The sequence below is a fragment of the Danio rerio genome, chromosome 8 (assembly GCF_052040795.2).
Source record: "Danio rerio strain M-AB ecotype USA chromosome 8, GRCz13ab, whole genome shotgun sequence".
NCBI classification, from domain to species: Eukaryota; Metazoa; Chordata; class Actinopteri; order Cypriniformes; family Danionidae; genus Danio; species Danio rerio.
In genome coordinates, this window is record NC_141028.1 from 15212282 (window position 1) to 15236814 (window position 24533).

General features: G+C 35.4%; 1 protein-coding gene and 2 long non-coding RNA genes across 16 annotated transcripts in view; 1 reads left to right on the forward strand and 2 right to left on the reverse strand.

The window, feature by feature from the left end:
• kcnn1b (potassium intermediate/small conductance calcium-activated channel, subfamily N, member 1b) overlaps positions 1–24533 on the reverse strand; it is a 100359-nt gene that overhangs the window by 58440 nt on the left and 17386 nt on the right. For 4 of the 5 annotated variants that reach the window (NM_001442582.1, NM_001442583.1, NM_001442584.1 and 1 more), the window contains one exon: positions 13730–14182. In NM_001442582.1, coding sequence (NP_001429511.1) covers positions 13730–14182 — 453 coding nt within the window. Of the gene's footprint in view, positions 1–13729; positions 14183–17135; positions 17287–24533 lie in introns of those variants that run through there. The other variant, NM_001328106.2, reaches the window with a different exon arrangement.
• Positions 328–7777, forward strand: LOC110440006 (uncharacterized). 8 transcript variants are annotated; one of them, XR_015497659.1, is made up of 8 exons: positions 328–372; positions 4832–4942; positions 5860–5917; positions 6007–6100; positions 6224–6381; positions 6481–6576; positions 6748–6877; positions 7632–7777. It is a non-coding gene; the product is annotated as an uncharacterized LOC110440006 (long non-coding RNA). The 8 variants fall into 8 exon arrangements; XR_015497658.1 differs by having other exon boundaries at positions 4832–4904; positions 6748–6865; XR_015497655.1 differs by lacking the exon at positions 4832–4942 and having other exon boundaries at positions 7635–7777.
• On the reverse strand, positions 1167–4896 carry LOC101886813 (uncharacterized). 3 transcript variants are annotated; one of them, XR_015497665.1, is made up of 6 exons: positions 4431–4474; positions 3265–3334; positions 3088–3153; positions 2565–2819; positions 1970–2334; positions 1167–1287 (listed from the first exon to the last, which is right to left on the reverse strand). It is a non-coding gene; the product is annotated as an uncharacterized LOC101886813 (long non-coding RNA). The 3 variants fall into 3 exon arrangements; XR_015497664.1 differs by lacking the exon at positions 1167–1287 and adding an exon at positions 4818–4896 and having other exon boundaries at positions 1740–2334; positions 3246–3334; positions 4431–4702; XR_015497663.1 differs by lacking the exon at positions 1167–1287 and having other exon boundaries at positions 1740–2334.

A 24533-nucleotide genomic window follows, 5' to 3' on the forward strand; every position in this document is an offset into this window, starting at 1 on the left:
TCCCTGACCCACCTCTTTTGGACGTGCCCAAATCCTTATGATTTCTGGTGTGACACACTGTAAACCCTAATGCTGTAACTAATTAATTGAGTTGAGTTCTATTAACTTAAATCATTAAAATTCGTTTATCTTAATTAACCTTGATGAGTATTTAGAACTTTTTCTTATTTTTGAGTTTGTAAAAATTTAATCTTTCAAGTAAGGTGAACAATTCTGCTGGGTTTAATCTATACAAAATGTCTCTTTAAAGTTTCATTAACTCAAATTCTGTCAGCCTAGTGATTTTGCGTCTGACGTCATCCAGGTTCACGTACGTGCTCATGCTTCATTCGTTTTTTTCAAGATGGCGGATCGGCCTCGCTTCACACTACAGTAAGTAAAATATTTACAAATCCAAGAAATATTAAATGTATGTTTTAATTAATATAATCACAGTAACAGTTCAATGTAATGTAGAGTTAACCAGGGTGCGTTTACATGTCGTACATTACAGAAAACATGTTTAGCCTCACTTGTTGCTAACTAACGTTAACATTACTGTTTAAAAAGTTAGAATCAGTGCAATGTTAGCGTTAGTTGTAATGTGTTAACTCTGAATTTTAACAGAGTGTGATAAAGACAAAAATATTTAAAATCGGCAGATTACATTTTTCAAAAAAATTTAAATCTTGGCGCGAGTATGCCTTTTCTCCAATAGTATGATCCTGCACAACTGGAGTAGCTGCACTCTCAGGACCGCATGTTTAGGCCCACATTTTTAGGACCCTAGTTTTTTGCAGAAGTGCCACCTACCGGATTGGATGACAAAGTGAAACTGCATTTCTAGGACCCGTTTTGTAACTGCGCCACCTACCGAATTGGATTATATAGCGGAAACTTTCAGGCACTTTTATTACAGAGGTTAAAGTGTAAAACGCCTGCTTTAAGTAACAATTTTAAAATAAAACAATTGAATTTACACCTAAAATATAAATGAATAAATAGAGTTGAGTGCCTTAAAAGTCTTAAATTCCTTGAAAAATACTGTATATTGATGAACCCCATTATATTGAACAAATTAGCTCAGTATTAAGGAAAATAAATTGAAATCAAATGGGTTCAGCATTTGCAGTTACTAATTTAAAACCAGGTTGTAAAGGTTTTAGAGAGACAAGACGCAAGAATGATTCAAGAATGTACATTTATATAAATATCCACACTTTTTTTTTTATTAATGCAATTCAACCACAAAATTGACCCCACTGTTTATTCAGTTGCTGCATTCAGACTGGCTGTAGACTTTAGCTCCTGTGAATGAGAGTGAAGAAGAAAGTTCAAGTATATATATATATATATATATATATATATATATATATATATATATATATATATATATATATATATATATATACACACACACACACACACACATATACATACATATATACATACATATAAATACACACACACACACACACATATATATATATATATATATATATATATATATATATATATATATATATATATATATATATATATATACACATACACACTGGGGTAAATAAGTATTCAACAAGTTCCCATTATTCTCAGAAAACATATTTCTAAAGGTGCTATTGACCTGAAAACCAAAGAAAAAAAAAATATATGAATAGAAAACAAATCTAATTACTTTACAAATTGTTATCAACATCTGGTGAAAATTTCAAGTCAACAGCACCTTTATAAATATGTTTTCTGAGAAAAATGGAAACGTGTTGAATATTCAATTCAATTTTAATTAATTTCATCTTTATTTCTAAAGCACTTTTACAATGTAGATTGTGTCAAAGCAGCTTAACATTTATTAAATTCAGTTCAGTTCAGTGTGGTTTAGTATTCACTGCTGAAAATCCAAACACTAAAAAAAAGCAAATCCATCGATGCACAGTTCCACAAGTCCTAAACCAAGCAAGCCAATGGCAACAGTGGAGGAACAAAACTTTACCAATTGATGAAAGGGAAGGAATAAACCTTGAGAGAAACTAGGCTCAGTTGGGAACAACCATTTCTCTTCTGGCCACACTTCACATGCAGAGCTGCAGTCTAGGCGCTGGAGGCAAACACTGGGCGTCCATCGTAGAGAAGCTGCAGGTGCGAGTAGGTCACCAGCTGGTTTTCAGGCTGGACCACAGGGTCAATGTGGGCACTCATCTGTCACTGGGGTCTTTCATTAATCAGTCTCATGCTCTCCACTTCTCCATGACCACCACAGCATCTGCTCATGATACGGTCTGTTTCAGGATTATGGATACATTTAGAAGTCCTCTATGGTGGCATCATCTCTTCACAGGTTACGATCTCTAGAGGCCTCTGGATGAATATCCCCAGGTGGAAATAGGGAACAAGGAAAATAATTAGTGCAGCTGCTGTTCATAGTGTATTTAAACAAGAGATATTAAATATCAAGACAAAAATGAAGTGCTAAGAGATAAAATAGCAGTTATATGAATAAACATGAAACGCACATGATTATTTATAACAAAATGTCTGGTTAAGACAGCAAGAGTGTTCCCTCCAAGTGGTTTGTCAATCCCACTCACCCGCATAGAGCACATAGGGCAGCACAGTGGTTAGCACCGTCGCTTCACAGCAAGAAGGTTGCTGGTTCAAGCCCCGGCTGGGCCAGTGGTCATTTCTGTGTGGAGTTTGCATGTTCTCCCCATGTTCAAGTGTATGAGTGTAAATGGGTGTTTCCCAGTACTGGGTTGCAGCTGGAAGGGCATCCGCTGTGTAAAACATATGCTGGATAAGTTGGCGGTTCCTTCTGCTGTGGCAACCCCTGATAAATAAAGGGACTAAGCCGAAAAAGAAAATGAATGAATATATATATTCTTGAATATGTAAAACAATGTATATGAACTCAAAAGGTTCATAATCAATTGTTATGAAATTAAATTCAGATTAATATTTAATATAAGAGGTATAATAACAAACATTTGCTTTACAGTGTAAGCTATAATATATATATTTATTTCTGGCTTAAGCGTATGCACTGTTGGGAGAACCAAACAGGAAACTTTACTCCCAACTCCATATTTTTAAGTTTATAAGAGCAATACCCACCTATTGAATGGTCTCCCTTCTTTCGTCAGTTGTTTGTAAATCTGTCTGTTAAATTCTTTTACTTCACTGAAATAGAGAACAATCACTGTTGAGTAAACATATATACCAGTAACAAAAAGGCTCTTTGAGCATTGTGCCAAAATTAACCATATTCTGACCTGTAATGATAACCGTTACCAGAAAGAAAGACCTGCTCAGCATTATCCAAAGACCAGCTCCTCAAGACACCCAGAGGATGTACGATGGCCTATGAAAAAAAAATCATTTAAATATGAACTAAAATACCACCACAGAACAGCAAATCATTTTACATGGATTCATAAATGAGTAGCACCCAGCATGCAGTTTATAAACTTATTTGGCCAGACATTCCTCTGGAAAATGAACACCACAGATAAGCTGCACTTCTTCATAGATATGCTATAAACTCAAGAACACAGCTAGCATTTGTAACTGTATTTATAAACTGCTTATCAATGTCTATTTAATGTAGAGTTAATGCTAAACAAATAAAATATTAATAAATTAACTAGTTATTAAATGCTTAATAATTATTTATTTATAGTATGCAGATGTTATAAAGTGTTACTCAACAGTTTGAGAAAACCTCAATGAAAATCATCCTGTAGTTTGTTTTCTTTTCCTCCTACAATGAGCCTAAGCAATCCAATCATATTGGCCATAACTTCTTATTCGCCAGGTAAAACAGACCTGATATAAATTAAAGATATGAGACTTTATATGGTTAAGACCTGCAGAATAATCCTAACTTTCAGAATCTCATTCATCACTGTAAAACGATGACAAAACATCAGGCTAATAACACATACAGTATTGTGGGGCAAACAGGCAGTCAGCACAATTTTTAATGTGCTAATGTAATACAACGAATAACACGAATTCAGTAAAATATAGATAAATCTAAAACTCTTACATCAAACGTGCTTTTACCATCTTAGTTTAATACATGTCACTAAGCACATTAGCCGTTAAGTCAACAAGCCATTAAATCAACAATGTTTCATTAAACCATGGTCACGAGCTACGAACGTCGTAGCATTTAATCAAACTAGAAAACGAACTCTAGAAAATTATTAACAGTTATAACAGCTCTCACTCTGGCTGTGTAAAATTATCCATATTTATTATTATAATATTTTATTCTTCTTCTGGAAAAAATATCGTCACGTAACATTTTTGTCCCAGACCCTTAAAAGTGGGATAAATCATGCAGGCTAATCTGGCATTTCTGCATAAACTCACTGTATAAAACAGCAGCATTACAAAATAAACACATACTTTAACAGTTTAAAATAAAACTTAATAGAAAAATCGGTACTTACACTTTCCTTGTCATCCGTGTCGTCCATTAGCGCATCCATGATCCAATCCGACAGGTGACGCTGTCACAAAAAACTAGGGTCTTAAAGATGCGGTCCTAAAAATGCGGTCCTGAGAGTGCAGCCACTCCAGTTGTGCAGGAATACCCTTCTCCTTTTCTCAGCCTGTGCTGAAGTTGTCATGGAGACGTGCGCTCTCACAACCGCATGTCATGGCGCTGCGCTGAACTCCATCCAGTCTGTGAATGTGGTATTATCTTCGCGATCTGTAGGCACTTCGGAAACGAAAGGCGCAAGAAACGTAACGTTAATCATAACTCAAATGATCTCCGCCTAAACACTTAACGGTATTTTCTGATGACGCGCAAAAACGTAGTCTCAAAACTTAACTCTGTCACATGCAGCTTGTTGCTTGCTGATCCATGTATGAGGATAGCCTGACGGAGAACATTTAAGCTGCGCTCCTCACCTGAGCAGGTACAGAGCAGAGCTTCATTTTACACTACCACATTGAGGTAAAGTTGGTTTTGTATTCATACATTCATTTAGAAACAACTTGTGACTCGCTCCATAAATTGTTTACCATGGTTCTTTGTCTATTCGTTCTGAAATCACATGCAAGTATGACATGAAAACAACATTACACTAAATGCACTATTTTTTTTTGACTGAACAATGTTGTACTTTGAAAGTCATTGGCTGCTAATATGATTTCACCATTAAGAATATGCAAAAATTACCTTTCTGAAATTATATTATTAAGGAGAAAGTCTGAATGTGTAAATATAAAACTAACTTTACCTCAATCACCAGCACTGATCAACACTTAATATTTCCTCGCGCTTAAGACGACATCTCTGCATATCAATGATTACCTGATTAATGCGATCAGTTAAATGAGTTTAAATGTCATTTAGGTCAAATGTATTTTAAAGGTATGATAAAAGTTTTTTTTTTTTCAATCTATTTTTTAAAATGTCTACTCTGGAGAGAATATAAACAGCCTAAAAACAAAGTATGCATATCTATAACACATTAATACAAAATTATGTTATTAAATAAAATAATAACAAAACAAAATATTCAAGACATGGTAAAGAAGACAGTTTTCTGATGTGCAAATTTTGTAGCTTAAAATATATTTATATCTTAAAAATATAAATATTTTAGTCTATATATTTTTACATCATTAGACAATAAGGTAAGTTTTGTTATTTCTAGCTTTTAAAATCAGGCCTTAAATTTCTTTGTCGTCCTATTCAGTTTTAGAAATTTCAATACTGTTTAAATTAAATCTGTGTTCATCGAATTAAAGCAACTAACATGATAATCAGCTCTATTGCTAACCGTTTTGGAGGTTAACGTTAGACATCAGGCAATTGTACTACTTCCACTCTCAGCTAAATGACACTGTGACTTTGTGTACATACAGAATTGAAGGTCGGGTGTTGCTGACTACAGATAGGTTCTTAAATGGAGGCATGTGAAAGGTGGGTAAAATATTTATTTTGTACTACTATGCCTGGCATATCCAGATAAAATAAATATTACAGTGTATTTATCAATGATACTTTTGCAGCAAGGAAAGTGAAACTTCAGCTAGACCTTGAGTTCAGTTTACAACATGAAGATCCTGCTTTCAACATCTGATCAACACCTGATTTTCATCTGAGGTAAAAAATAGATAAGTAAATGAAACATAATAATAATATTAATACATTTTTTCTAGAATTGTATATTTTGTGGTGTGGGTTTGTTTAATGAAATTCTCTCTTGTTTCTTTTTGCTGTTTGCAGAGTACCAACATGTTACAAATGAGAATTTTCCCCACAAATTCTTTGCAAAACTGGACCACCACCTATTTAATTTCATGACAATTTCAAGGCAAACAGCATCCAAAACTGGCAAGACAGCAGATACCCTGGCTAATCTTTTAAAGGTTTATGATGAGCAGGTATGTTTGGGGTCACGTGTTAAAGTATACATTAAAATATAATTTGATTTTTTTTTTTTTTTTTTTTTAATTTTTAAAAAATTGATTCTTGATTTCCAGGAACTGCATAATGTCAGTTCATGACGGACTACTGTTATCAGAGGTCTTTTGGTCTTGCTGCGTGAGCGTGACTTAAGATTCTTTAGGAACACCCTGGTAAGACTTCATTCATTCTTTTCACAATTAGGCATGTTTAATGAAAAGATGAAAGTTTTGAAAACTTTTACTTAACATATTTGTAATCAAGAATAGTTGATGAATCATATAATATTGGCTCAGTCATTTTGATACTGTCCTTACATTAATATCCTTGAATTATGTTTTTAGATTGATAATCCTGCTGACTGAAGATGCTTTATTGGCCCTGCATTCACTGAGGGTCTCTGTTGTCCTGAAGAATGAATTGGACACCACCCACAGCACACTTCCAGACCTTTCTTGTCTTGTATGGATTAATGTATGCTCTTCACATAATATATAGTAAAGGACTTTGAACTTGTGCAAAAAGTTTTGCTTGGCATGGATGATGGAAAATAAAAAGTCTCGTAGCATGGAAACCTTAAAGAATGAGTTGATGTAGAGCTTTTTTTTTTTTTTAACTTAATAAAGACTGTCTCTGGGGTAGTAACTTCAAAACATTTATTTACCTTTAATTGGTAAGTATGCATTTTATTATATATAGGGATAGTTTGTCCAAATGTAAAATTCTGTCATTTACTAACTCTTCACTTGTCCCAAACCTGCTTGAATTTCTTGCTTCTGTTGAAGACAAAAGTTAAGTAAAGCTGACAACCTGTAACCACTGACTTTCTAATAGGAAAACAAATACTGTGGAAATCGGTGGTTACAGGTCTCAGCTTTTTTTTTTTTTTTCAACAGAAGAAAGAAACTCAAACAGGTTTGGAATAAGTAAATGACAGAATCATAGTTCAACCAAGACTGAATATATATATATATATATATATATATATATATATATATATATATATATATATATATATATATATATATATATATTGTAACGAGCGCACACATGCCACGTCGCCCTGGTCGCTAATTCAACCCAGCTGGACCATCATCAACACAGGATCATTCACAGCTGGACGTCATCAAGTGGAGAGGCATATAAACCAAGCCCACGCAAGGAGAAGATGAGCTTCATTCACCCAATGACTCCATGCGCTAACGCTTGTCTCTCTGTCTCTCCCCAGCAGACTCCAGCTCGTGACGATCCCACATCCGACTACTCACTGTCCTTCACTTACTTCCCAGAGCACCTCACCTTGAAGAAGAGCACTGTTTATACCCCATTCACGTTGTAAATAAAGCACCCTCCGGGGACTTGTCTGTAAACTTATCCAACTGTGTCGCTGTTTTCCCTCTGCCTCGCTACAATATATATATATATATATATATATATATATATATATATATATATAATCTGCTCTCCGTTAAACAGAAATTGGGGGGAAAATAAATGGGGGCGAATAATTCTGACTTCAACGATATATATATATATATATATATATATATATATATATATATATACAGTTTCTGTGTAGTTTACACTAAACGAGTCACTTCACAGAATGTGCACTTATTATTTTTTTTTTAACGAATGCCTTAAGAGTAAGTTTTACACTTATTAATGTATTATTAAATTTTATCAAACTTATAGTTGTTTTTTCTTGAGGCTCTTATGTCTGAGATCTTATTTACATTGTGGGTAATTTTTAATAATTTCAGAATAGTGTTCATTTTCAATCTCTTTATGTCTAATAGTTTTTATCGTTTTAAGACATTTGTAATTGCATAGGAGACAAATTTGAAAGTACTGTTGGACATTTTTTCTTTAACAATAAATGTCTAAAATGGTATTGTCTGTGTGTTTTAAATTACAGATTTATTTTGACAGATTTATGGGGTTTAAAGATTAAAATAATGGCTAATTTTATTTGTGAAACTGACGATGGAGAAGTTAATTTTAAAAAATGCCATCAAAATGTATGAGCTGGGTGACTAAGTATGTAAAGGTGAGATAAATAATTAAAAATAAGTTAATTGCTATTAAAATGTATGAGCTGGGTGATTTAAGTATTTAAAGTTGAAAGAAATTAAAGCAATTAAGTTAATTGGTATTAAAATGTATGAGCTGGGTGACTAAGTATTTAAAGTTTGGAAAAATTAAAACAATTAAGTTAATTGCAATTAAAACGTATAAGCTGAGTAACTTGGGTATTTTAAGTTAGGTGAAGTGTCTTGCATGAGTACAACAAACTCAAAACTTAATGTTTCTGTTTACTTAAAATAGATAATTTCATAACTTAAAAAATTTGACGTAACTGATTACCTCAAATTTTTTGAGTTTTGTCAACTTATTCGGGATTACAGTGCATATTTAAATGGTTTTCCGATACGTATGGTTTTACTTTGACACCCGACCCAGAAATTGCTATATTTGGGTACTCTAGTTCTTTGCTGGATCATAATGTGTATATACAAAGCACCATCATTTATGGAATGATTATAGCTAAGAGTGCCATTCTAAAACAGTGGAAATCAGATTCTGTTCCTCAATTTTAAGACATGGTTAACTTATCTCACTCAAATATTGAACATGGAAAGAGTCCGATATGGAGATATTAATAATCTTGCAAAATTGTATAACATATGGCAACCATTTCTTGATCAACTGGACCATAATAATGTGGATTCTGAGCAGCAGTGTAATGCTTAATATGCTCACTACCCCTATTGACTGTCTTTTTGTATTTTCGTTGAAACCGTTTATATGCCCTATAATTGTTTTTAAATAATAACTTTTTTATTTTTATTTTATTTGTATCTATTTTTCTTTATTTTAATTATTATTACAATTATTTTCTTTGTAATACCATGCTTATTCCTTCTATTTTTTTATTATTGTTGTGTTGTTTGGTAATTACTGAAAAATGTAAAACTAATAAAAACAAATATACTAATAAAAAAAAAATCTTCTGACCAATCAAATGTTCTCTAGTATTTATTATGCCACGCCACATTTATTTGCTGATGCTGAAATTGGTCATTTATTAATGTCATTCACAGTGATGGGAATAACGGCGCTAAAAATAAACACTGTTACTAACATAATACTTTTTTTCACTAACAAGTGATCAATGAATTACTGTTTCCCACATTACAACACTATTACCATTACTGACAATAAAATGGCAATACTATAATAGAGGACACTGAATCGGTTTTCATGCGAGCAGCATCTCTCTCAGCCATAGGACCTCTCTTTCTCTGGGTTGGGAGTATGTGTGTGTGTGTGTGTTCGGGGAGGGGCGGGACACATAACCAACCAGTGATGATGATTGGTGTGTCTGTGGATATGGTGTAACTTAGAATGTGATGATTGGCTAAAGCCGCCTTTCCACTGCACACAACATTTGGACTGTCGGAATACGCCCCCTTGTGGCGGTCGCACAGAATTTTCAGTTCTGACGTGCACCTTGGGAGAAAAGCTGTTCTCACAGTGTTCGAAATTAAGGAGTGCAAAAGCAAGATCCTATATTCTCTGTGCGTTCACAGTGGTTCAATAAATTAATGAATACTAGAAACTCAGACCGCTAAAAATATTGGAAGGAATGTGTTTTTTTTAATTACGTTATTACTTACATTTATGAACAGAAATGTTTTTTTTTTGTTTTTTTTTTTAATATAGACTTTTTCCGATTCAAAAAATAACCAAAAAAACTAGTATTTCTCATCTCGCATGCATGGACCTGCTTTTACAACACTGGAATACATCACATCACATCACATCCGGTCGGCCGGTCGCATACAGTCTAGTCGCAGGAGTTCAAATAATTCAACAGATCCGCAGCTCAATTCGGATCCGAGTTTTCCGCATACGGAGATGATCAGAACTCCACGCAGCTCCCGGACTACTCTCCATTGGAAAAGAATGACGTCCGGTCTGTCGCTTGTCGTTTGTCGTGTGCAGTGGAAAGGAGGCTTTAGACAGAATACATTTCCATTGTTTGCCAATCAGAAGCAGAGTAGGGTGGGTGTTCACACAAGCATACTTCGTTCACACTAATGACCAGGAGTCAGAACGATTGCAAATCCAACAAGTTTAAAGGGAGCGTTTGCAAACTGGAAATAAAAGCGCTACTTTTCCCTCGTTGAGGTGAAAGGCAAGAATGTTTATGTATCGTGCAACTTATGCCCATGAAAAAAAAAAAAAGAGTCTCTCTGTGTTGGTGACAAGTAATTCTAATCTAATGAATCGCCTCACGTGGTCACATGCTGCCACAAAATTAGTGGCTACGCAAGTGAGCTCTGCTACCAAAGAAGAAAACGAAGCCACAACGTCAAAGCAAATAAAACTTAATTGTTTACCACCGTAAAAAATATTACTGAGACAGAATTAAACAAAATAATATAATGTACTGTTGAGGACAGGCGAGTCAGTGGCGCAGTAGGTAGTGCTGTCGCCTCACAGCAAGAAGGTCGCTGGTTCCAACCTAGGCTCAGTTGGCGTTTCTGTGTGGAGTTTGCATGTTCTCCCTGCCTTCGCGTGGGTTTCCTCCGGGTGCTCCGGTTTCCCCCACAGTCCAAAGACATGCGGTACAGGTGAATTGGGTAGGTTTAATTGTCCGTAGTGTATGAGTGAGTGTGTGAATGTGTGTGTGGATGTTCCCAGAGATGGGTTGCGGATGGAAGTATAGACATCCGCTGCGTAAAAACTTGCTGGATAAATTGGCGGTTCATTCCGCTGTGGCGACCCCAGATTAATAAAGGGACTAAGCCGACAAGAAAATGAATGAATGAATGAATTGTTGAGGACATGCTGCAAAATGATGTAGATTACTGTATAATGTTTTTTTATTTATTTTATATTGTCATTTGACAAATTCATTTTTTTATGTAACGCAATAGTTAATTGTATAATTATGTAACTCATCTCATCATCTAACTCAGTTACTATTTGTTAGAAGTAACTTGTAACTATAACTAATTACTCTTTTAAAGGAATGTGCCCAACACTGGTCATTTACTAATAATTAGTAGGTATTTGGAAGTATTACGAATGTAGAAAAAGATCATACTTTATAAGCACTAATAAATAGTCAGTATCTTATTGTTGGCATTTCTGCGTGGAGTTTGCATGTTCTCCCTGCGTTTGCGTGGGTTTCCTCCATAGTCCAAAGACATGCGGTACAGGTGAATTGGGTATGCTAAAATTGTCCGCAGTGTATGAGTGTGTATGTGAATAAGTGTGTGTGGATGTTTCCCAGAGATGGGTTGCAGATGGAAGGGCATCCGCTGCGTAAAAACGTGCTGGATAAGTTGGCGGTTCATTTCACTGTAGCGACCCCGGATTAATAAAGGGACTAAGCCGACAAGAAAATGAATGAATGAATGAATGAATAATTCACTAGTTCGTAGCTAGCGGGATTTGGTCCTTAAACTAAAAAACTAATATTAAATTAGTAATATTAACTAACTAAATTATAACTAATAATGTTCAAACCGAGGGTTCACATAAACACTTGCAAATATAAGAAAAAAAATATATAAAAGGGTAGCCAGAACACTCTGAACTCCTTACTTATTCTTATTCGTTTCTTATTCGCATCTCTCTACAGAAAGCCCCGAGGGGAAAAGCACATTGCATGCGCGCGCACACTATTGCGCACGCACGCGCACGGACGCACGCACACGGACGCACGCACACACACAGTCAGCATAAAGGAACCCATGAGATTCAGAATTAAATCCGTTACACACAGTCTTCATTTCATTGGGTGAATAGTTCTACAGCAGGTAGTACAGACAGTGCAAATATATGATTTCCTTTAGGTTGAAGGATGTCTGCTTTCATCATTTTCAAAATGCCACGTGAACCACTGCAGTGTGCAGGTATGGTCTGAGTGAGTCGGCACAGACCACAAAATGTACTGGAATTACACAGAATGCTGTATTTTAAAGCAGAGAAACGATGAGTCAGACTCTGTATTACTATTATAGACTGTGGCAGTCAAGAGTCTGATGCGCTTTAGCTCAACAGCTTTGACTGGCAGAGCTGTGATATAAACTAAACGCCATTGGCTGTTTTTGAAAAGAGGGAGGAGCTACTCTAAGTCCCACTTTGTCTTTCTCAGTTTACATTATGTCAAACATTAAATAAAAATGCATATTCCAAAGCATTTCAAGGGACTTTTAAATTCGCCATCCAATTAAAATTTACACTTCTTATTTTCATATATTTTGTATATGTATATGTATATATTGTATATGTTCATATGTATATAAAATATACAATATACCTAAATATATCTGTGCTTGTTATATATGATGTGCACTTCATTATTTTGAAAAAAATTCATTTGCGCTGATTATTAATCAAATAGCAGAAAATTCTTCCACCATTTGAAGGAATTTTCTGGTAAACTGGAATGCCATTTCTAAATGGGCTATTTGGGCGTGTGTCTCGTTTCTAACCTGCTTATGTCCACTCATCAATCTTCCTTCACTTTGTTGGCCATGCCGATCCTCCAACTATCCAATCGGATACCAATGGACAAAATCAAGCACCGACCTAATTTTTTTCTCTTTTCAGGCCCTTTTAATGGGGTATATGCAGAAAGACTTTTAATTTTAGCCAGCTCAAGTGGTTCCAGTCATCCTATCACAAAATCGCCATGTTTAAGATCGGGTTTCTTTAAAAATCAATAATATTCACTTCCTGTATAGATATACGATATAAAATGGATCTCAGAGTTGACAAAAAGCACTGCATTAAATTCCATTGTTCTGCTTAATATCTCTAAAATATAGAAATTAATTTTACCACAGTATTTTCAATAGAGTTTCGCTTACCTGCTGCTCTGGACGCCGCTTGCATTAAAACGCAAGTCTTCTCATTTTACGCCTGAACAACTAAATGAATGCTTAAAGAGGTGGTTCATAGTGTTTTTTAAGGCTTGGTTGTGTTTATAAGATGCAAAGCAATGTGTGCTCATGCTTCATTTGTAGAAAATCACCTATTTTTTTTATATTTCTTACTTTAATTACAGCTACTCAGCAAACAGGAAAACCACTGTCATATTTCCTAGTTTCCCTTAAGAGGCTCTGATTGGTCAGCTAACATGATGTGCTGTGATTTGCGGATCGGCTCCACGTCACCAGGAAGCGTCACATCCAGTCACTAGCACACGCTGTCCCTTAGCTGTGTAAATACAATCTTAACTTTCATTTCATGGCGACTTTAAGCTCATGGAAAATATCAGGATATCAGTGTTGGCGAAACTCTTACCTTTGTATAAACTCCCCAGGAGAGTTCAGTCTCCGTCACCATGACAACAATCCCAAACATCCCAAAAATCAGGGCGTAGTCACTAAGGCGCTTGCGCTTCTCGAACAGCGCCCTCCGGTGGCCGAGTTTATAGCCAATGTCCTTGTTCTTCTTATGTGGCGCGCTGCACGGTCTCTGCGTCACCAGGTTCTCACTAGACTGCTTACTAGGGTCTTCCCCGTTTCCTTTGGAGACCACCACCTCCAGGCCGGACGTGTGCAGGGTCTGCAAAGGCTGAGTCTCAGAGTCCAGCTCTGCGAGGTTCCTCCGGGACGCCCCCAGACTGCCGAGTGGTCTGACTATGCCCCCATTGTACTTGCAGCTGTTCATGGCTATCTGAGGATGCTGTGGGCCGCCGTGGGACAGGGAAGGCCGCGATCCAGCATGGCTCAGCCTGTTGGCATCCGCATTCACCTGCCAGAAATAAGAAGATACATTTTATAGATTTTTATCATTGTCTTTTGCGTCTGGGAGATTGTGTACTGGCTGAGGGGGGGGGAGCACTGCCAATCCACAATGCTGATTTAATGGGCATTTCTTTAGAAAATTACATTATGAATGCCAGCTTTTAATGCAAGTGGGAGGAGGTTCGTCTACTGATCATGATGACTGCCGGAAAACACAAAGCTTTCAATCAAGACATTTGGAATTTACTGGATACTTCAAGAATTATATAACAGGTTAATCATTTTGATGACAATCATGGGTGTAATAAACATTTAGATAAATAAAATGAAAAAGGCAGCAAGATTTACTGCTTAAAAGCTTGAGGTAAGATATTATTATACAGCAAAGATGCATTAATACACATCCCTACACAAAATGAACGCAAATTACAATAGAAATTGCTCAATGCATACAGTAGACAAATCTGTCATGAGCTACTGAACAAATTGAGGAAACAAACACTGGCCAAGCTGACAAATGTCATCCAATATATCAGTCTATAACTGGTATTAAGCCACTTTTTTCTGCCAATACTAATTATTTACACTGTTTATCTTAACCCCTAAAATCTCTCTCATTTTTGAGCAAGTGGGAGAAAAAAAACTTTGTTGTAATATTTTTACTTCGCGGTATTTACTAGAGATGTCCCGATCCATTTTTTTTTTCCTCGAGTCCAAGTCCAAGTCATTTGATTTTGAGTATCTATCGATACCGAAACCCGATCCGATACTTCTATAATACATAAAAAAAGAATTAAGAGCGAAGAAACAGATTCAGGATGTTCCTTTTTTTTAATTCACCTTATTTTAACATTTAACAACTCTGTTAACAAACAGAGCACTTCTGTGTGTTAGCTTGAACAATAAATTGATAAATAACAGAAATTATTCACTTTTGCAACAGTAAATATACAGGTAATCTTAAATAAACACAAATAGCACCTCAACTTAAAATACCCGGCCGGCAATCCCAAATTTATTTATCTCACAGTTTGCTATGGCAATGTTGTCGTCTTCATCAACTTTATAATAACTCCAGAACGCAGACATACGCTTGCTTTCCGCTTCAAATTACTTCTGTGTTCTACCTTGCCCTCATTTAACCAATAGCATCTCTGCAACAAAGTGATGTCAAGTTGCACACAATGCTGTTTCTGTGTGAAGTCAAGACTCTGTGCTACCGCATAACTATAGATGTGCTAAAAAACAATAGCAATATACGTGTGTGTGTGTGTGTGTGTGTGTGTATGTATGTATGTGTGTATGTATGTGTATATATATATATATATATATATATATATATATATATATATATATATATATATATATATATATATATATATATATATATGTATGTATGTATATTAGTGCTGTTAATTGATTTAAAAAATTACTAATTAATCACGCTTTTTTTCAAAATTAATAGCATTTAAAAAACTGAAACTTGTAACTTTGGCTATTCAAATGTAAAATTAATGTAAACGCAAGACAAAAACTATTTAAATTCAAAATGTAATTGTTTATTAGAATTTTTGTTTAACTTGTAACACAGATTTCTTTATGTAAACAACATACCCACAATAAACCATCAAGATCCTGCTTGACAGCCATATTTATTGCAGAAATTAAAACAGAGGCATGTTAATGCCATTTGAATATCAATACCAATAAAGAAAAAAAAATTCCAAGTTGGATTCTGAGTGGATTGCAAAAAAAAATTAAGAAAAAAGCCAAAATACAGGCATTGCAGATATGGAAAATGGAAAATTATACTACTACTACTACTACTACTACTACTACTACTACTACTACTACTACTACTACTACTACTACTACTACTAATAATAATAATAATAATAATAATAATAATAATAATAAAGTATTGAATACAAACAATTGTACTCATTGTAAAGTTGTATTGCTGTGAGTTGACAATTATTATAAAGTAGAAACAATTTTGCTCAGTCCTCCTTTACATTCATCCAGTTGCAAAGACAGTCTAGTCTCCCGGAAGTTGCAGGAGTATCACAGAGTAGCACAGAGACTCCCGGATGTCTCTGTAAGTTAGGACAAGAAACGACTAATTTTATTAACCTTAAAATAATACTAGAAATGTATTCCTGGCGAGCCCCCATGTATAAAGGCTTATTTATACTTCTGCTGGAAGCGCATGCGTATGCTCTGGTGCAGCCTTCAGTTATGGCTTACTTCAAATTTTGCAGTTTGTTACTGTATGTTTAATCTTCTGTGTCAAAATAGCCCCAAATGCACACAAAATGTACAACAGTTTTTACATAACTCCCACATGTAAAATATCAAATCTATATATTCAAAAGAGTTAAATTTGATCAAGATAATCATTTGATCTTTTCTTTTAAACTAGACAACATGTTTTAATCCAACATTAACATCACTGATGAACCTGAAACAAATATGAAAAGATATTAAAAAGATGAAAACATTTGAAAGCATGGGATCACACCAACATTTCCTTCAGAGTTCAGAAACGAATGCGTATTTGGCCTAATTGCATTACAGGCCTGTAAATACAGCAAAATACTCATGATAACGCTTATGACATGAAAAAGCTTGCTCGCAATGATCTCACATTATTAAATTATTTTCCTAAAAGGAATTTTTATTCTGAATTCATACTGTTCTAATTTTCTTGCCAATAAGGATCGGTTTCTGTTATCTAGCTAGTGCTGCCGTCTGACACAATGCCAACTCATTTGCAGAGACCTACTTCTGTAATGTCATTTTCTGATAGGCAGAGCACACCGCAGACCCACATTCAAACCCCACTGCATTCCAAATGAGACGAACGACAGCTGCTGCTTCAAACCAGTATACATATCTAATACAGTCACTACTGCTGATTAAACTAGTTAACCAAAATCCATTTCGGTCGCACCACAAACCTGGTTTTGTTGATTTAATCCACAAGCACTGCTTGAACCTCCTTCGTCCTCAAACGAACTGATGATTTCAATGTTTTTACTTGATAGTTTCTGTTTATCCATGTTGCTGAACTCTCTATAATCAAGGCAGGGATCTACAGTTAGCACAGCTACTACCGTATGTAGTGATACTTAAACTGAGCTTACCAATTATACCATTCAAGAAAAAAAAATGTAGGGCCCCAGACATATACTTTCTAGCAAGGCCCCTTGTTTGTGACAGTTCTCATGGAGTCTTTTACGAGGCTTTCTGCTCACATGGTAACAGTGAACATCTATTCTGTACAGCTTTTTGTTTGTCTCGCGTTTTATGTTTGTTTTTCACAAAATGGATTGTGGGAATTTGTCCAAAGCTACAGTTTTGTACTAAATGTACCCATTTATGTACACTTTGAATATTAAATTCAATGTGCTGTAATGCAGAATGCTACATTTAATGGATTATTTTATGATATTTTATAACAGAGGTACTGAATTAAAAGCTGGAAGAGGTCTAGTGTATTTATGTCCTTCCAGGTGAAAATCTGGACATTATTTTTGAAATAATTAGAAATTTGAGGCTGGCACAGTGGGTTAGTGTTTAGCACTGTTGCTTCACAGCAAGAAGGTTGCTAGTTTGAGTCCCGGGCTGGGCCAGTTGGCATATCTGTGTGGAGTTTGAATGTTCTCCCCGTGTTCACGTGGGTTTCCTCAGAGTGTTCTGCTTTCACCTTACAGTCCAAGCCATGCGGTATAAGTGAATTAGATTAACTTAATTAACCGTAGTCAAATAGCTTAGAATGACCAAGAAGCGACACTCAATAGAACGTTCCATTGCAACAGCAGCGGTGAAAGCGGTCGGCTGTCCATTGGATCTTATTGCTGTCGCGATGGCGAGCAGCTCCTTTGTTTTTTATTTACTTATTTAAAAAGCACATTAAAGCTAAGATACAACCTAAAAGACGACATTACAACACTTACTGTCACAATCATCAGCACTTTTAAAAGTTTACTTTACAGACTTATAATATGTTGTTGTTCTATTGGAATTTATATTCCATAATGGCTGCCATCTAGTGGCTGTTTCCCGAATTGCACTAGAGTGTCGCCTCTTGGTGATTCTATGCTTTTTGCCGTAGTGTATGAGTGTGTGTGTGTGTGTGTGTGTGTGTGTGAATTAACTATTTTTATTTTTATTTTAAAACAATACTAGAAGGGTATCCTAGCCCCCAGATATAACCCACCAGTTCTACAGCACCCAACCCACATTGAGCCTGGATCAAACCAGCGATTTTTTTGTATGGGATTCGGTTGGTCTAACAAGGAGGCTGAAGGCCATGGCCTCTAGCGTCTGTCACTAGAGCATCTTTTGGGGTCAGAGGAGTGAGGTTTACCTGCATAGCACTTTCCTAGCTGGCCTTTATTACACTGTCATACATGTTGTTTTTAGTAAATAAATGGTTAGCACTGTCGCATCACAGCTAGAAGGTCGCTGGTTCGACTCCCGGCTGGACCAGTTGGCATTTCTGTGTGAAGTTTGCATGTTCTCCTCATGTTTGCATGGATTTCCTTTAGGTGTTCTGATTTTCCCCACAAAGACATGCAGTATAAGTAAATCAGATTAATTAAATTGACCATAGTGTGTGAGTGTGTGTTTGTGAATGAGTGAGTATGGGTGTTTCCCAGTACTTGGTTGCAGATTGAAGGGCATCCGCTATGTAAAACATATACTGGAATAGTTGGCAGTTCATTCCGCTGTAACAACCTCTGAAATAGAGACTGAGCCAAAGGAAAACCTTTCCATTTGGGCAGCAGTATACTTTGTAAAAGAAAATTGAAAAATGGTTAAAATGATGATATCGAGCCCCAAGAACAAAATAATTGGTGTTTAAGAATTGCTTGTGGTTTCCATATTTTGCCTAAAATAATAATATCCACTAAAAACAGAACAACAATGTAAATAATATGCATCATGAGCAGAAAGCAAAGTTAAGAAATCATTTAAAAGATTTAGTTGTCTTCCAATCTACAAATCATTTTTCCAATTACAATAATAACACTAGATGGGGGGTGGATCTTGTCCAAAAACTTGTTTATTAACATGCAGTTGGAGTGAGCGTAATTTAATTCTTTGCAGTGTTTTTGCAAAAGGATCAATATTCTGCTGCTCGCTGTGTTTTTGCTACTTTTCTTAAAATAACCTCCTCTTCTGCATCTCTTAAGTAACACACACACAGAGCAAGATTGGCTTGAATAAAGTGTGTTTTGCTCCGGACACTAGTATTTTACTTCATATTATTTTGTAACACGTGTATATATTTTGTTAATAAAACCCGGTTCCCAAAATGGTTGGTATAAATGGTTATGATTCATATGAACATTTACATGAGGGAAAAATTTACATACAAAAGTAACTTATATAATTTACTGACATGCTGTTATAGTTTTTATCAATATCAATTTCATCAGTAGTTAAAATCTGCTTGTTAAATGTCACATCACAAAAAGAGGGTTCTGGGTCCAAACAATGAGAGGCAGATTCAGAGTTCCACATGAGGTGGTATTTATTTAGCAAATAATATAAACATTACGAACAGGTAACCTTCTGAGCAGGTTATATTGTCACCCTGTGTCCTAACAACAAGCTACGTGATGAGATACCAGAGATAAGCAATTTGGCTGTTTGCACAAAAACAAAAATAACAACAGAAATTTTAACTATTATTACAATAAATTTAAAACATTATTATATTTCAGTTAACTTTTTTTATTAACACTTAGTTTAATGATTATTGTTTTAGTAATTAATCACTCTGGTTGCAATTGAGTATTGCACATTTAAAATTTCTTTACTTAATGCCATTAGATAATAAATAGAAAGAATTTCTAGCAATTTCTGAATGGAAACTATTGCTACAACTTGAGCTGCACTATATTGGAAAAATCTGACATTGCAATATTTTGCTTTGCTGAGATATACATTGCAATAAGATCATAATTAGCTCTATCTGGGAAGATTTCATTAATTTAGATCCACTGGAATGTTCAAGTATTTTTCTACGCAGTGCATCTGCATTAATCATAATAAGTTACAAGCAAAAAAAATAAATAAATAAACAGTACTTTATGTTTTTAACAATATTCAAGAACAGAAATGTAACAATCAAGTGTAAAATAACATGGTCATCGCTGTATAAATAAAGCACTAATATCTTTATCTTTTAATATTTACCAAAAATCTGCGATGTGACTATTGCAGATACATACCTTGCGATATGGATGCTCAAACGATATATTGATCAGTGCCATCTAAAACCTTTACTTTTCAAATGTACAAAATATTAACAATACACTCACCGGCCACTTTATTAGATACACCTATCTAACTGCTCGTTAACGCATACTTATAATCAGCCAATCACATGGCAGCAACTCAATGTATTTGGCATGTAGAAAGCACAAAACATCTCAGACTGGTTTCTTGAACATGACAATGAGTTCACTGTACTCAAATGGCCTCCGCAGTCACCAGAGCTCAATACAATAGAGCAGTTTTGGGATGTGGTAAAACGGGAGATTCGCATCATGGGTGTGCAGCCGACAAATCTGCAGCAACTGTGTGATGCTATCATGTCAATATGGACCAAAATCTCTCAGAAATATTTCCAGTACCTTGTTGAATCTATGCCATGAAGGATTAAGGCAGTACTGAAGGCAAAAGGGGGTCCAACCCAGTACTAGTAAGGTGTACCTAATAAAGTGGCCGGTAGGTGTTAAAATAAAATCCTATGTTTTTATATTCTCAAAATCATCATTTTATAATGCAATGTTTTAATGTTTAATTGATTGGACATTATTAACTTGTAATGAGAGGATATTGAAGAAGAAAAAAAAAACAAGTAGAAGTATAAAACACCAAGGACAAAAAATATGCTTACTGTAGGAATACACACACTTTGGAGTACACCGGAGGAGTTCTCCTTTAACAAATGTCTGTGAAATAGACTATTTCAGCTGGAGAGAAATATATCTATTGTCCGTCGTCCCGTTTATGTGTACCTATAGTACTTTAAAACACAATGCAGTAATTGACATAATAAAACAGACCCAGAGGTTCAGAACTGATTTCCAGCAAGCGGCGACAGTATCTCTGATGAAAGAGCTCCAGGGATCAATTGCAATACATAGCAAAGCTCCTGTCAAAACTTCCAGTCTTTCCAAGGCCAGCATGGTCTGCCAGTTGCCAAACAAGATTTTTTTTTTTTTCGATCAGTGTCCAGAGAGAGCCAGTACTCAATTGTGTTATTAGTCTTTCTTCCTGTAAATGTTAAGAGGTACAATATACTAAAATCTGTTCCCGAAAGATAACGTTAAATATTGACAATATCCTGAGGTTTAAAACAATGCGGCATTTTTATTTGTAGCTATATTGAACTAAATTTTAACTTTCTCTCCGATGTAGACAAATTCCTTATGACTGAAAAGACAAATAAGAAACTGCTGATATACTGTAACCATATAGGTCTATTTAATTTATTTAAATCAAATGCAATATTTATTCTATTTCTATGTAGGTTTTTAATGCCTCTAAAGGAATGATCACAAACTCATTTTTAACCCCAGGCAAATAAGCATATATAGTAACTTAATTGACATTGATTAATATATTACTATAATAATATACACTACCTGACAAAAGTTTTAAAGTTTATCCAAGTTTTAGTTCTAGTTGATCATTTGGTATCAAAAGAGGCTTATGTAAAAGGCAAAGGCCTCTAGATTACGCTTATTTAACCAAAATAAAATGATCATGCCTTGATTTTTAATTATTTAATTACGACAGTAGGGTCTGTCTTTGCTTAGACAAAAGTCTTGTTACTTAACAGAAATAATGTAAAGTAGAATAAGAGGTCATGGTGCAGTGGAAAAAGAATTCATATTGTGTATGACTTCCATGAGCTTGGAGGACTGCATCCATACATCTCTGCAATGAATCAAATAACTTATTATTAAAGTCATCTGGAATGACAAAGAAAGCGTTCTTGCAGGACTCCCAGACTTCATCAAGATTCTTTGGAATCATCTTCAATGCCTCCTCCTTTATCTTACCCCAAACATGCTCAATAATGTTCATGTTTGGTGACTGGGCTGGCCAATCCTAAAGCACCTTGACCTTCTTTGCTTTCAGGAACTTTGATGTAGAGGCTGAAGTATGAGAAGGAGCACTATCCTGCTGGAGAATTTCTATAAGCAAGCTATATATATTTTTGATTGGCTACAGAGCAAACCATCATAATACAGTGATTTGCCTAATTACCTTAACTTAACTAAGCTGAATATTAGTATCTTGAAAAATATCTAGTAAAATATTATCATGGCAAAAATCCAATAAATCAGTTGTTAAAACTAATATGTCTTTAAATGTGTAACAAAAAATCTTCTTTCTGTTTTCTTGCTAAACAGTGAGGTAAAACATTTCACAGTAGGTCTAATAATTCCTCAACTGTATATAAAAGATACGTTAAAGGTTCCAAAAAAAATTTTTTTGCAGCGATGGCATCGAAAAAACATTTTAGAATCCTGCAGTGAACATTTCTTTTAAGAACTATTTGGTATTGGCATGTCAATTTAGTGGCACCTGAGCCTGTGTTAACAAATGTTAGTCTTCAGCCCATTTTACATATTCATCTAAATGCAGAATATGCAGCACTGAGATGTTCACAGTGCATCACTTCTCAGGTATTTTGAACCTATTTTTACACCCAAACAAAATGAAAAAAAAAAAAAAAACAGCTTGAGTACATTGGACCCCTTGATGTTACAATGAAGGGTTCTTTTCATATGATGCATAAAAAACAGATAAAAGAATTTACTGAAATGTGGATCTGTAAATCTCTGACTTTTTTAATGCAGACTTCAGTATCTTGGCAAATCTCAGCACAGTTAGTGACATTGATCCCTTCTGAAACTCTTGAGGAGGTGCATCGATTACTGCACTTTTTAAGCAAAAGTCTCCTTTTCCTCTATTTAATCACACATGCTGTCAAGAGAAACAATTGGGATATTACAGAAATCTCATTTATGATCTACACCACAATGCTACTTCCAGCATAAATAACAGCACAGCTGCTAAAACAACAGAGACGCACAAAGCTAGCGATACTTTGCATGACCTTGAACACACAGACAACTGCTCAGAGTACAGTTTTACGCTGATTTAGGAGATGTCTACGAAAACCCATCAAGTATAATTCACAAAAACAACATCTGCTGTCTCCATTTACTCAATTTGGATGCAACAGGCTAAGAATGCAGCACATCGCAATGGCGTTGTCATTGTCTCAGCCTCACAATTTCACATTTCGCTAATTTCCCTTATTAACCAATATTCTCTTCTGTGCATGTCAAAGCTGAAGGGCCCTTAGACTTCACCCCCTCCCCCTGCTCCTTCATTCCCCTCTCTGCAAGCTTTGGTCCGTACAAATCCAATTTAGCAAATCTATTTTGACATTGAATTTGCACTCATTCAGATGTGGCATCGGACTCTCTGTTCCTCAGGTCTCTTTCTGTAATGAAATGTCTGCAGCAGACCTGAGAGCTGATTATACACATCCCACTATTCAAAAATATCTGTTCTAACTACTCGACGCTATCAAAATCTGAACTTTACAACCAGGCATCTTTTGATGCAAAACTTTGCAACTCAGGGACTGTAGCATTTAATGGTCTCGTGAAGTGCGATGAATGTGCATTTTTATTCAATGTTTGACGTAATCTTAACTGAAAACTGAAAAGAAGGTGGAACACAGTAGACCATCCCCATTTTAAAAAGTAACCAAAAGTGTTTTATTTTATCACAGCTCTGCCAGTGAGATTTGATCAGCTCAAGCACATCAAATGAGAAGCGAATGAGAAGCGTCTTGAAGGGGGCGGGGCATGTCAGATAATAGAGAGCGTTTAATTGATTAAGATTTGATGAGAAACTGAAGTATGAGGTGATGTAAAATAAATAAAAAAAACATTGATCCATTTAGATGGAAGTGACAAACTGCAATGTTGAGAAGTTTTGTTCTTAAACCGCAAACTCAGTGTCACACCCCTGCTCCGATGGTACACTCCAATCTCCTCATTCAACCTCCGGCCAATCAGGACTGCCTCAAGGCCTTTATTAACTGCACCTGTGCCCACAGTTTGTTACTTTCTGGCAGCACATGGCTGAACTGCAGAGGACTAAATTTGATCTCCCTTGTTTTCCTTTGTGTGCGTATTTGACCATGTAAGTGGCTTTCGTATGATTTAAGTTGACTTAAGTGCTCATGTTTCATGTTTGCCATATATTTGTTTAGTTATGTACTTAGTTTGGTAAACTGTAGTGGTGGG